Source organism: Mustela nigripes, chromosome 13, assembly GCF_022355385.1.
Source record: "Mustela nigripes isolate SB6536 chromosome 13, MUSNIG.SB6536, whole genome shotgun sequence".
In the NCBI taxonomy this organism is placed as follows: domain Eukaryota; kingdom Metazoa; phylum Chordata; class Mammalia; order Carnivora; family Mustelidae; genus Mustela; species Mustela nigripes.
In genome coordinates, this window is record NC_081569.1 from 132,189,867 (window position 1) to 132,203,580 (window position 13,714).

The following is a 13,714-nucleotide window of genomic DNA, read 5'->3' on the forward strand; positions in this document are numbered from 1 at the left end:
TTATTTACTGGAAGGAATCATCCTTTTTCCCTCCTGCCTCCAGTCTCTTGTCCTTGGCAGCCCCTTGACTTCAACCCTGAGTTGCGTATGTCATCAGAACGCCCAGTGGCAGCTCAGAAATCACGGCCAGGTTCAACATAAATTCCGTCTTGCTTAGGCAGCTTTGCATAATAAGTCCCTGAAAAGTCTTCACCAGGGTAGATGCTGGAAAAGGGATTTATTGGGTCTAGCAGGCCTGAACATCAGACTGCATGGCATTTAAGTCATGATGGGAGTTTTAGGTTCAGATTCTTCATCGGACTTGGCTTTTGCAAGGCGATACCCTTCTCCCCAAGGTGCCTTTCCTGTGACGTTATGAAGGTCAGAGTTACTGCCAGAGTGACTCAAAGAAAGTCACCATCTCCTCCATAAATTTGCATTCAGCCGGCCTCTTGGATGTTTTGTGAGGGGTGAGGATTTCTGTGGGACTAGTCTGCTATAGGTTAGTGTTGCTTTGTCCATGCCAGCTGCCAGGAAAAAAAAAATTTCAGGAACAAACCCAGCTGAGTTAAAGTCAGTTAACTGGGCTGTCCTGCTCTGCCATGAGAACGTGGCCAAAAGAGCATCACAAGGCCCTCTTGTTCTTCCCCTTGCCTTGGAGGTTGGGGAGCCATCCTTAGGTCAGTGAGTCTCCTATGTCTCAGAATCACTGGGGGGTCTGTCAGAAACCCAGATGTCTGGATTACACGCCAGACCAGCGGAAGCAGAATGTCATAGCCTCCCCCGCCCTCACCGATCCTGACACAAACCAAAGTTGGAGAGCTACTCCCTAGACCATTCTCCTGGAGAGTGGGGGTTGGCGTTCTGGATAAGCACCGAAGGCGCATTTCCTGCATCAGCAGAGGAAGAGCTAGTCCCCCCTGCCCCAAAGTGGTCTGATGACAGCACGGTATTCAGGGAGCTTCTCAAAAAGTTCAGAGAAGGGGGAATATGCATTCTGTGTCTTGCAGAGTGCCATGAATTTTGTAGATGGAGAAATGAAAATCTTGAGAGCTGAAGGGATTTCTTTAAGATGCTAGAGAGCATTCAGGGAGATGGGAGCTTGCAGGACATCCGTTTTCAATCAGCCAAGCTTGCACTCTGGAAAAGCTGGATGACTTCAGGGTTACCTCATCTGCATGTGGGGAGACATCATCCCAAGCATCTCGGCTGGGAAGCTTCCATTAGGATGGCCTGACGTTGCAATCACGTAATCAGTATTTATCACGTGCTTCTATATCCCAGCACTGGGGTTGGTAGGGTAACATGGAAATATAGAGCTCTTAGTTCCTGTCTTCAGGATCCCTCAGTTCTAGTTGGGTGGGGAGAGAGAAGGAGGATGGTAGAGACTGGCCAAACACAACTGAGACAATCAGGGAGCTCTGAGAGGGCAGAGAGAAAACACTTATGGGCAGGGGTAGCTGCAGAGGTGTCCGGGAAGAGGCAGGCTTTCAGCCAGCCCTTAAACAGGTTAAGATTAGCCAGGCCGGGGGCAAGAGGCAAGAGTTTCAGGTGGGAAGAAGAACCTGGATAACATATATGGTTGGGGTCCAGGGGTAGGACTGTCTGATTCATCTATGCAGGAAGGTCAGATGAAGATTCATTCATTCATTCATTCATTCATTCATTCATTGTTCAACCCAACATGGCAAGCTCTGTGTTGGGCGTGGGGATAGAGCCTCAGACAAGCCAGGGGCTGGTTCTGTATTCAGGCAGGCTTTGAACTCCTGATCATGCAACAGCTCTTCAGCTCTCCTTGATGTCTTACGCTTGACCTCAGCCACCCTGCCGCCTCAGGTCTTGGGACAGATGTTTGGGTTGACGTCCCCCGGCCTCAAAGACACTGCGTCAGTGAGTGTGGGGTGTGGGGTGTGGGGTGTGTGTTGCGCGGAGGGGGTCAACTAGCTGAAGCAGATGGTGTGCCACAGATGGCCAGAAATGCTCCTCTCTGAGGGGAGGAGAAAGGAGCCACTGTTGATGAAAGGGATTTCCTCTGTGAGCCAGAGGTTCCTTGTCATTTAATTCTCTCACAGACCTGAAGTAGGGGTCCCGGGAAGCAGAGCTGTGGCTTGGGGAGGGTAAGTATCTGGCCCTGGGGGGTTGTGTAACTAGTCAGCCTTGTTGCTGGGCTCAGATCTGCCTGATCCCACGTCTCTGTTCTTTCTGTTCCACCCCGATCCCTTGGCTCTCCAAGGGCGCTGTCAGCCTCCAGAGGAAATTGGGCACCAGTGGGAGCCATTTGGCTTCCATCCTGAGGCGTGAAAGACTAAAAACTGGGCTCCAGGGAGATTTCTTTTTGTCAGGATGGGTAGAAGAGCTGTCGTGATTACAGTCAGGGGACTGCTGCAGTAACCCAGGAGCCGGGTGTTGAGGACTGAACGGGAGTGGTTGCAGGCATTTTCTCGAATTTTTTTTTTTTTTTTTTTTGACAAGTTGTGACTAGGCCTCCATGCAGTCTAAATCACCAATCTATAACCTATACGTGCAACAAACTGAAGACTGTCCATGTGGAAGCACCTACTGTATGTGTAGGAGTTGTCGTTGAATGCAGTTCATCGGTGTGCTGGGCTCTGTGCTGACGGCGGGGGATAAGTCAGGAAAAAGGCCAGGCTTACAGGGTCACTGGAGCACCTGTGTGGTTTTAGTGCAAAGTCTGGTGGCTGTGTGCGGTGGCCCTGCAGATGTGGTCTCTGCCCTCAGGGTTTATAGTCTTGGAAAGAAGACCGACATTAAGCATGGCATGGAATTGAAATTGACCTCATGAAGACTGTTGCCATCTTTGTTGGAAGAAGACAGAATGAGGGAAGAAGGGGACTAGCATCGTGCTCCACCATCCTCTAGAGGCCTTTCCTCTTTTAAATATCAGAAACACCGCTTTAGCTTGGGCTGCTGTGACAGAATACCAGAGATCAAATGGCTTAAACACCAGAGATTCCTTTACTTCCCCAGATATTTATGTCTGGAGGCTGGGCAGCCCGTGATTAGGGTGCCAGCATGGTCTTGTTCTGGTGAGAAACTTCTTGGCTTGTAGATGGCTGCCTTCTTGCTGTGTGCTCACATGGGAGAGAGAGGAAGAGAGAGAGAGACAGAGATGGGGAGAGAGAGAGAGAGAGAGAGAGAATGAGTGAGAGAGGCTGGTCATTTTCTCATCTCTCTCTCTTTTTTTTTTTTTTTAAGATTTTATGTATTTATTCAACAGAGAGACAGCACAAGTAAGCAGAGCAGCAGGCAGAGGGAGAAGGAGAAGCAGGCTCTCCGATGAGCAGGGAGCCTGATGCAGGACTCCATCCCAAGACTCCGGAATCATGACCCGAGCTGAAGGCAGATGCTTAACCAACTGAGCCACCCAGGCGCCCCTTTCTTGTCTCTTCTTATAGGGGCACCAATCCCATCATAAGGACTCTATCCTCATGAACTAATTACCTCCCAAAGGCCCATCTCCAAATACAAGAACTTTAGAGGGGGGCGTTAGGGCTTCAATGCATGAATTTCAGGCGAAACAATTCAGTCCACAGCAAATTCCCCAACTGGCTTTCTTTGAAGGGCAGCTCTAGGAACAATGTCATTGTGAGGAAAACGGAAAGCTTCTTCTGCCTGGCCAAATATTGCCCCCCACTAGCTAGGTTATCATAAAGTGCTGCATCAATGGGAGACGGCTTTCCACAGTGCAGTTAGAGTTAAATGTATTTTAAATGTATACAGGAGGAAGTTAGCATATTGGGTTCGATGAGACTTAATGTGCGTTTGTGGGCGGTGGTGGAAGGGTGGGCAGCTGGGTGAGACAGCAGGAAATCCAGGTGCCCACAGCGAAGAGGAGGGGCCCATGGTGGGGAAGGAGGGGCCAGAGAGCCTGCCACAGGCTAGGGCTTCTTGTTATCTCTGCTTATCTCTGTTTATGTGCGCAAATAGCAATGATGGGCCAAGGTCCTGTTTTTACAGTCAAAGGGGACTGACTGGTGGCTATGCAGTAGGGATGGAGAGAAATCAAAGACTAAGAAATCAAAGACTCCAATGCCAGATGGGATGAAGGAAAGAGAAGGGTCAAGGACCCCTTGCTGGGGAGATACGGGAGCAGTGTTCTCGGGAGCAGTGTTCTCGTGGGTCTCCCCCGCCCCCACCCCAGCAGAAGAATGGAGACTTTGGGGAGGGAGCAGGCTTCTGGCAGGACGTGAGGAATTTGCTTCTGGACACATGTTTGGGCTATGACAGGACACCTGTTTTGGGGTCAGAACACAGGACCAGAGGGAAGGGGAAGAGGGAGGAGCCCCAGATGTCTGGGCGGGGGGGGGGGACCAGAGAACCAGCTCAGGGCCGTGGATATGGAATTGAAGAGAACAGATGAGGTGTTAAGAGAGAGAGGTAGAAGCATGAGGAAGAGAAAGGAGCAGAGGGTCTTGCAGAGCCCGGGATGGGCTCCGAAAAGCACATGGGGTCCGTGGAAAACTCTAAGAACTATGGCTTTCTTACTCCAGATTTGATCGCTGAGGGATCTCACCCCTCACGGTGCCCCCAGCACAGGACAGCCAGCGCTGTGCCAGGCCACAGGACGTGGGGTGGCGTGGGCTCCTGCTCTGGCAGAGAGCCCCGCAATTTCTTCCCCTGTGCCTTTTCTGCTTCTGATCGCGGCCGTGGGTAGCCTGAGCTAGGCTGTTGATGAGAACATCATTCATTGTACTCTGCCTTGTGCCAGCTTCTTCCAGCCCAAGACATCTATCACCCCGTGGTAATCCAGCCCCGTTGGTTTGATGCAGACAGGTGATGGCTGAGGCTGGGCTGTGCCTGACCCAGCCTGGGGCATGCTGGTCTCTGCTCCACAAAACGAGTCATTCACTGCCAGCCTTTCCCCGCTCCCTCTGCCCCTTGCAACTTGAATGCAAATGTCACCTGTGGGACCCTATCATTGTGGGATTTTTTTTTTTCTTTTTAAAGATATCCCATACGGAAAAGGACATTTGTCCTCTCTCTTGTTTAAATTGCTTTCCACAGGTTAGGAAGACCTGGCCATCGATTTTCTTCTACAGAACAGAACAAGCCCTGTGAAGATTTTGGCTAATTAACTTTTGGAGAGGTGCTGCTTGAATTTATCAAAAAGGCTGAAGTCTCTTTTCTCCTCTTGTATCTTGAAAAAGGCTTTAAACTTTTGTTTCCGAGTCGCTGCCAACGCCTGGTCTGTTTAAAAGTGACTTCCCTGGAGACAGGGGCAGGGAGGGTGTTGGATGTCACATTTTTGCAGGTTCAATCTTTAATACAGTGGTTCCAGTCTGGAGAAGGGTTTCTCTGTTTATGTAAGAGAGGTATCGTTCACACAAAGATTACGTTTAAAAATACACATTTGCCCCCCAGCACGCCTGTTACTCATAACATTGCATGTTATGGAAAGTGGAAAGTATTTAAGATGAAATTAATTTTCGCCCAGTGTACCACTTTGTTTGACTTTCTCATTCCATTTGGTGTGGGGCACCAACTTGGTCAAACTCACTTTTCATTTTCAGCAGCTTCCCTTTCTTGTTCCTCTCTTTGGGACCATTGGAAGTTAGGAGGGTCTCAGGAAAAGTCCAATTTGAGATCTCGCTGTTGTTTTCCTTGATCCCGGCTTCCAGAGTTTGTTTTGAAGATGGAAACCTTCTTTCCAGTCCCTGAGTTCTAGGATGCCATTTGCTTGGCTTATAGATTCTCCTTCAGCATAATTTCTGGGATTAGAAGAGTTAAATCTATTTTGGCCATCTGCCAAAACATCGTGGGAAACCCGATGACTGTTTCTCACATTGGACACCTCTCTGTTATGTGTTCTTGTCAGTTCTCATCAACGTGGCGCGGCTGGTCGCTGTTTCGTGAAGGCGCTGGAGCACCCCGGATGGGCCTGTGTGTCATCTTGGCTGGGCTGAAACTGTCTGGGAAAGTTCTGTCGCGCTGAGCTATGTCGCGTTATCAGTGGAGGCATTGAAGCTGGTGGGACCCAGATGTGAATGCTTTGTAGGAAATGGTTCTTTATTTTTGATCAATCTCATGATCCTTGTTACCATCTTTGATTACATCAGCTCATGTTCCGTTTTATAGCATTTTAATGGGCTTCCATCCCCCCAATTCATTTCCAGCTGTGTGGCTATTATAATTTGATTACGGTTTGGTTTTGCAACTGCTAGGACACTTTCTGAGCACGTTATGCCTTCCTCGTGAGGCTGAAGATGTTCAGAGAGGGAAAAGGAGCAAGGGGCACTTTTTTTCTTTTTTTAAAGAGGTATGTCAATAAGTAATTTCCAAAAGATGCCTCAGTAGCTTTCATGGTTGTATCCTCCCAGAATAAGAAATTTGTTTAAACTCTTAGGTAGACTCTGACCTGATTTTTTTTTTTTTTTTAAGAGTATAGAAAAATTCCTCTCAAATTTTGCTTTCTTTAGTTCTCTAAATATTTTGTTTAAGAAATACATTTTTTATAAAGATTTTATTTATTTATTTGACAGTGAGAGAGATCACTAGTAGGCAGAGAGGCGGGCAGAGAGAGGGAGGGAAGCAAGCTCCCCGCTGAGCAGAGAGCCTGATGCAGAGCTGGATCCCAGGACCCTAAGATCATGACCTGAACCAGAGGCAGAGGCTTAACCCATTGAACCACCCAGGTGCCCCTAGAAATACATTATTTTTAACTTAGAGACTTTCTCACCCTGATTTTGGCTTCTTCAAATCTACATAGAACCAAAACAAAAGGACATTCATAATATCACTTCAAAATGAGCTGCTTGATTCTCCTCTCTGGCCCAGCAATCCCCGTGGCTCCTCCCCTTCCTGCCTCCCCCTCCCCCCGCCCCAGCTCCCCACAAAGAAGTGCAAGTCTACTGGCAGAGGTTATGGTATTACATTTGTATTTCTTGGAGACATTTATTAACCTCCAGCATGTGCCTTTCTTTTATTTGTTAGGTATTTGATCTCCCTGATTTTTTTTTCTTTACATTCAATCAGTTTTATCAATGTTATATTTTTGGTCTTTGAAAAGGAGCCTATCTTAAAATTAGTAGCATCACCACATGTCCAAGGATACCCAAGTTTAGAGAACCTAAGATTTACTGTGTTTAATCTCATCACCACTCCAACAAACCAGAAAGGTCTTTCTTTTCGTGTTTTAGACCCCAGGGATTAAATTATCTTGAATTCAAAATTCAACTATTATTACAAATGCTCCCTTTGTTTTCAATTAGAAAGTTTTTTTTTGTTTTGTTTTGTTTTTTTGTTTTTTTTTTTTTTTAAGCGTGTGGTTTAGTCACCTCCTTTCACCATAACAGCTCTGTTTTTATGGGATGTTTCCTCAGTCTTTCTTGTCTGTGTTTATATGGTTGTTTCTCTTCTATTGTATTGGAAAGCCATGCGTCTATGCTGGTGTTTTGGGTTCATTTTAGAGTGCCTTTGCTGGCAATTACTGAGAACAAAGTGTGGCTAAGGGAGGATGTGAATGAGGGGACTCTAGAAGCCTGAGCTCCCGGTAAACCCAGGTGGAAGACTGTTCCAGAACCTTCTATTCTGGAGCGGTACTTCATACTTCCTGGAACCAGGGACTTGTCCCTTGTCCGGGTGGTTTATCTAGGGGCCCTAGGCTCTTTGTTAAAGGGGATTCGAAATTCCCTGGTGGATCTGGTATGGGAAATAGAACCTGGTTGAGACCTGACACCAGCCTGGATTCTGCCCCTTGGCAAGGCTCTCGGTCTGAGTCGCGTGGGTCTTCATAACTCTCTAATGTCCCCAGGGAGGTAGGTGGGTAACATCGGTTTCCCTCTGGGTGTGTTTCCATTTTTCCCTGGCCTCAGTCCTCCTCTCTCCCTCTCCTGGGCAGGCTCGGGGACCAGTTCTACAAGGAAGCCATCGAGCACTGCCGCAGCTACAACTCGCGGCTCTGCGCAGAGCGCAGCGTGCGCCTCCCCTTCCTGGACTCGCAGACCGGGGTGGCCCAGAACAACTGCTACATCTGGATGGAGAAGAGGCACCGCGGCCCAGGTGAGCCACGCCAGCCTGGCACGGGAGCATGTTCTGGCTTCCAGTCTGGATGGAGGAAGACCCGACGTCCCCCGGGAATCGCCGCCGTGTGGCTGGGGATGGGCAGGCTGTTCCGCGGGCCCGGGGTACTCTCTGGAAACTCAGGCACTTTTCTAGCTCTTGGCACGAGGTTCAGGGATGGTGTGGGGCAGCGAAGCCACTTGGTGGAGGAGGCAGCGGCAGAGTGAAAGAACTCAGGATTTAGCCCCCAGAAGGGAAGACCGAGGACGCGACAGCCGTCTTTGTCTTTTGCCTTTGCTTCGCTGAATGGTTACAAACCGGAAATCCGCGGTCAGATCTGGGTTTGACGATTGGCTCCTTCATCCAACCTCTCTCCTTCAGGTTCCTCACCTGGAAAATGGGAATAATAATAGTATTTATTTCAGGACGTTATCAGAATTTTTTTTTTCTTTATCAGGATTAAATGGAGATATTCCTAAAAGACATAAGAGTTTGTGCACAGTATGTGTTCCAAAAATGCTGGCTGGAATTGTAGATATTACTATTATTATTATGACACTAGTCTTCTAGGTGCCAGAGAACAGAATAAAGACCAGTGGGTGGAGATTAGGGAGGCAGCTAAAGGGATGCAGTTTCCTGGCTGTTTATGGGTGTATTTAAAAATTTTTTTTTATTATGAAAAATTCCAAACCCATACAAAAGTGGAGAGAATAGTAAAATGAGTGTCCATGTACTAATCTCCTGGTATCAACAATGATCCACTCATGGCCAGTCTTCTTATACTCACCTTCCATGTCCCTCCTTGACCCTTGGTTATTTTGAGGTAATCCAAAGCAACAAATTATTTCATCTGTAAGTTTTTCAGTATGCATCCACAATAGCTACCAAAGCTCCAAGTTAATAATAAGACATTAATTGAATCAAATATTTGTTCAACATTTATTTCCCCCAGTAGCTGAAATCAGAATCCAAGTAGGATCCCTACATTGTCAAATGGCTGATGTATTTCTGAAGCCATTTTAAGTCTGTAGGTCTTTGTGTGTGTGTGTGTGTGTGTATCTGTCTCTCACCCCCTTGCCTGTTATTTGTGGAAGAAACTGGGTTGTTTGCACTGTAGGGTTTCCCAGAGTCTGGGTTTTCTGATTGCATCCCTATGGTGTTATTCCTGTGAGCTGGTATTTAGGACTAGAGACCCAAGCAGATTCAAGCGCAATTTTTTTGGGGGGGGGGGCAGGAACAACTCCTAAGTGGTGGTGTTTACTTGCATCATGAGGCTCATGTTGCCTGGTTATCTCTCTGTTACTGATGTTAGCAGCCTTCGTTGATAGTTGCCTAGATCCTTTATTCAATTAAGGGCTGCAAAAAGGTAACATTCAATTCAAGGGCTGTCACTATTTTTTCATTTATTAGCTCTGTAACCTATAAAGAGAAGCATCTCCTCATTAAAATTTTGGTTATTGTGAGGTATAGTTCCCCTATGAAAGGTGGGATAAATAATTTTGCCCCTTTATTTATCAGTCTATTTTATTTTAGTGTTCATCCTGATAAGTGTACTCTTTAACCCCTATTCCCTATTTCATACCCCACCCTACCTCCCCTCTGTTAACCCTCAGTTTTTTCTCTGTAGTTAAGAGTCTGTTTCTTGGTTTGTTTCTCTCTCTTTGCTTATTTGTTTCGATTATTAAATTCCACATGTTAATGAGGTCATTATTTGTCTTTCTCTGACTGCCTTATTTTAACTTAGTATTGTACTCTCTAGCTCCATCCATGTTGTTACAAATGCTAAGATATCATTCTTTTTATGGCTGAATAATATTCCATTGTGTATATATACTACTTCCTCTGTACCCATTCATCTATCCATGGACATTTGGGCTGCTTCCATAATTTGACTTTGTAAATACTGTATTTACCAGTTTTCAAAATAATGAGTTGGTTCCCTAGTATTCACCAAAAGTGATCAATAAAGTTATTATTTTGTTGAATACCTGCATGGATTTACAGATTAAAACACACCGGATACATTTTAATCCATTGTAGCTATTACTCATATTGATGCTTCTGTTGTCCCATTTTTGGCCAGTAGGGTTTGGGCCAGGGTTGGTGTTTTGAAAGAATACCAGTCGTTTCAGATAACTACCTTGCTATCCTAATATTAAGATGGAGGTTTTAGGCTCATTTCATACACTTCCTGCCCAGACCTGGAACCCGCTATTTCTCTAAAAAAATCCTCTGGCCTTTTTGTAGGAAATGTTATTTAAAGACAATAATCTGGTGATGCTTACTGTTCCTGGGTTGGTTGCTAATTTCTAGGACTTTTTAGGGAGCAGATCTAAGAAATATGATTTCTTTTCTGAAAAGAGAAAATACACCTCTATTTCCCATTCATTTCAGTTTTACACAGTTTTTACTTAAGTCTCTTAATTGTCTGTCTCCTTTCTCCCACACTGAAAAATCCTGGCTCTTAATGATGCTAACATAATTACTTATTTGTTTTATCCCACAACATACACACCAGAGTATCAGAAGAAAATAAGACTTCCAACGATAAAATTACTGAAAATGGTTTCTCCTCCTCCTCCTCCTTTTTGTAATTCCTTTTGTCCTTAATATATTGCCCATTAAGGATGTAGAGTCCAATTACTGTGTTTTAAGGTCACTTGAAAGAGTTCCTCTGAGTAGTTGTGCCACTAACTGAATGCACAGTTGGATTTGTTTCATTTTGCTTTTACTTATTAGGTATTCCTTTTTAAAAAAATTTCTTTGTCTTTTTAAAATTAGTTTTTATTTTGAATAATTGTAGATCCACAGGATGTTGCAAACATAGTACATATGTTCTGTGTACTATGGATACATGGCAGATGGATTCCCCCATATCCTCCACCCAGTTTCCCTCAATGGATACATCTTATGTAATCATAACACAATCTGGAAACCAGAAAATTTGATATTGGTAAATGTGTATGCATTGTTCAATGCCATTTTGTTACACGCAGAGATTTGTGGAGCCACCTTTATAATCAAGATAAAAACTATTCCATCACCGCAAAGATCTCCCTCATACTACCCCTTTATAATCATACTCACCTGCCCCTCTCATCATTTCAATAATTTTACAGTGTCTTAAACATTTCCTCTACACACACTGAAAACCTTGGCAGACAGAATTTTTGCTTTAATTATCAAACTGTTAACTTAGAATACTTAAGAAAATGTCAATTGTATTTACTCACATTTTTACTCTTTAATCATTCGTTCTTCCTTCCTGGTGTTCCAAGGTGCCTTCTCTCATAATTCCTTTCTGATTAAGTACTTTCTTTAGCCATTCTTTTAAAGTAGATCTATTGGTAACAAGTTATCTTAAATTTTCTCTCTTCTGAGAATGACTTGATTATTTCCCTTTGTTCCAGAAGGATATTTTTGCTGGATATAAAATTCTGGGTTACTAGTCCTTTTATTTTTAGCATTTGAAAAATGTTTTGCATTTCCTTTTGGCATGCGATGAGGTTTGTGTTGAGACATTTGCTGTTATTCAAATTCTTTTGCTTTATAAGTGGGTTGTCATTTCTTTATCACTGCTTTCAAGACTTTGTCTTTAGTTCTCAAAAATTTAATTTTGATGTGTTTTGGTGTAGATTTGTTTGAGTTTACCCTTTTGGGGATTTACTCAGCCTCTGAAATCTGTAGGTTTATATCTTTTGCCAAATTTAGGAACATTTCAGCTATTATTTTTTTGAATATGTGTTTAACCCCACTCTCTTTCCCTTATTCTTCTGGGACTCTACTAGCAAATTTTTTTAAATTAATATATAATGTATTATTTCCTTCAGGGGTACAGGTCTGTGAATCATCAGTCTTACACAATTCACAGCACCCACCATACATAGCAAATACCCTCCCCAATGTGCATACCCCAGCCACCCTCTCCCTCTCCTCCCACCTCTCAGCAACCCTCCATTTGTTTCCAGAGATTAAGAGTCTCTTATGGTTTGTCTCCCTCCCAATCTCATATTGTTTCATTCTCCCTCCACCCCCCATGACCCCCTGCTCTGCCTCTCAAATTCCTCTTAACAGAGATTATATGATAATTGTTTTCTCTGACTGACTTATTTTGTTTAGCATAATACCCTCTAGTCCCATCCATGTCATTGCAAATGACAAGATTTTGTTTCTTTTGATGGCTGCATAATATTCCATTGTATATATATACCACATCTTCTTTATCCATTCATCTATTGCTGGACATCTAGGTTCTTTCCATAGTTTGGCTATTTTGGACATTGCTACTATAAACATTGGAGTGCATGTGCTCCTTTGGATAACTACATTTGTATCTTTATGGTAAATACCCAGTAGTGCAATCGCTGGGTCATAGAATAGCTCTATTGTCAACTCTTGGAGAAACCTCCATACTGTTTTCCATAGTGGCTGTACCAGCTTGCATTCCCACCAACAGTGTAGGAGGGTTCCTCTTTTTCTGCATCCTAGCCAACTTCTGTCATTTCCTGACTTGTTAGTTTTAGCCATTCTGACTGGTGTGAGGTGGTATCTCACTGTGGTGTTGATTTGTATTTCCCTGATGCCGAGTGATGTTGAACAGGTTTTCATGTGTCTGTTGGCTATTTGGATGTCTTCTTTGCAGAAATGCCTGTTCATGTCTTCTACCCATTTCTTGATTGGATTATTTGTTCTTTGGGTGTTGAGTTTGAGAAGTTCTTTATAGATTTTGGATACTAGCCCTTTATCTTATATGTCATTTACAAATATATTCTCCTATTCTGCCAGTTGCTTTTGGTTTTGTTGACTGTTTCCTTTGCTGTGCAAAAGCTTTTGATCTTGATGAAGTCCTAATAGTTCATTTTTGCCCTATTCCCTTGCCTTTGGTGATGTTTCTAGGAAGAAGTTGCTGCAGCTGAGGTCAAAGAGGTTGCTGTTTGTTCTCCTCAAGGTTTTTCATAAATTCCTGTCTCACAATGAGGTCTTTCATCCATTTTGAGTCTATTTTTGTGTGTGGTGTAAGGAAATGGTCCAGTTTCATTTTTCTGCGTGTGGCTGTCCAATTTTCCCAACACCACTTGGTGAAGAGACTTTTTACCATTGGACATTTTTTCCTGCTTTGTCGAAGATTAGTTGAACATACAGTTGAGGGTCCATTTCTGGGCTCTCTATTTTGTTCCATTGATCTATGTGTCTGTTTTTGTGTCAGTACCATACTGTCTTGATGATGACAGTTTTGTAATAGAGCTTGAAGTCTGGACTTGTGATGCTACCAACTTTGTCTTCCTTTTTCAACATTCCTCTGGCTATTTGGGGTCTTTTATGGTTCCATATAAATTTTAGGATTATTTGTTTCATTTCTTTGAAAAAAAAAAAAGATGGCATTTTGATAGGGGTTGCATTAAATGTGTAGATTGCTTTAGGTAGCATATACATTTTCACAATATTTGTTCTTCCAATCCATGAGCATTGAATGTTTTCCATTTCTTTGTGTCTTCCTCAATTTCTTCCATGAGTACTTTATAGTTTTCTGAGTACAGATTCTTTGTCTCTGGTTAGGTTTATTCCTAGGTATCTTATGGTTTTGGGTGCAGTTGTAAATGGGATCGACTCCTTCATTTCTCTTTCTTCTGTCTTTCTGTTGGTGTATAGAAATGCAACTGATTTCTGGGCATTGATTTTATATCCTGACACTTTACTGAATTCCTGTATGAGTTCT

General features: G+C 43.9%; 1 protein-coding gene across 7 annotated transcripts in view; it reads left to right on the plus strand.

Moving 5' to 3' along the window:
- DPF3 (double PHD fingers 3) overlaps window positions 1-13,714 on the plus strand; it is a 262,300-nt gene that overhangs the window by 93,763 nt on the left and 154,823 nt on the right. For 6 of the 7 annotated variants that reach the window (XR_009399201.1, XM_059373825.1, XM_059373821.1 and 3 more), the window contains exon 2: window positions 7,838-7,998. Coding sequence is in view for 6 of the 7 variants with exons in the window: in XM_059373825.1 (XP_059229808.1) it covers window positions 7,838-7,998 (161 nt within the window). In the remaining variant the exon portion in view is untranslated. Of the gene's footprint in view, window positions 1-5,839; window positions 5,992-7,837; window positions 7,999-13,714 lie in introns of those variants that run through there. The other variant, XM_059373827.1, reaches the window with a different exon arrangement.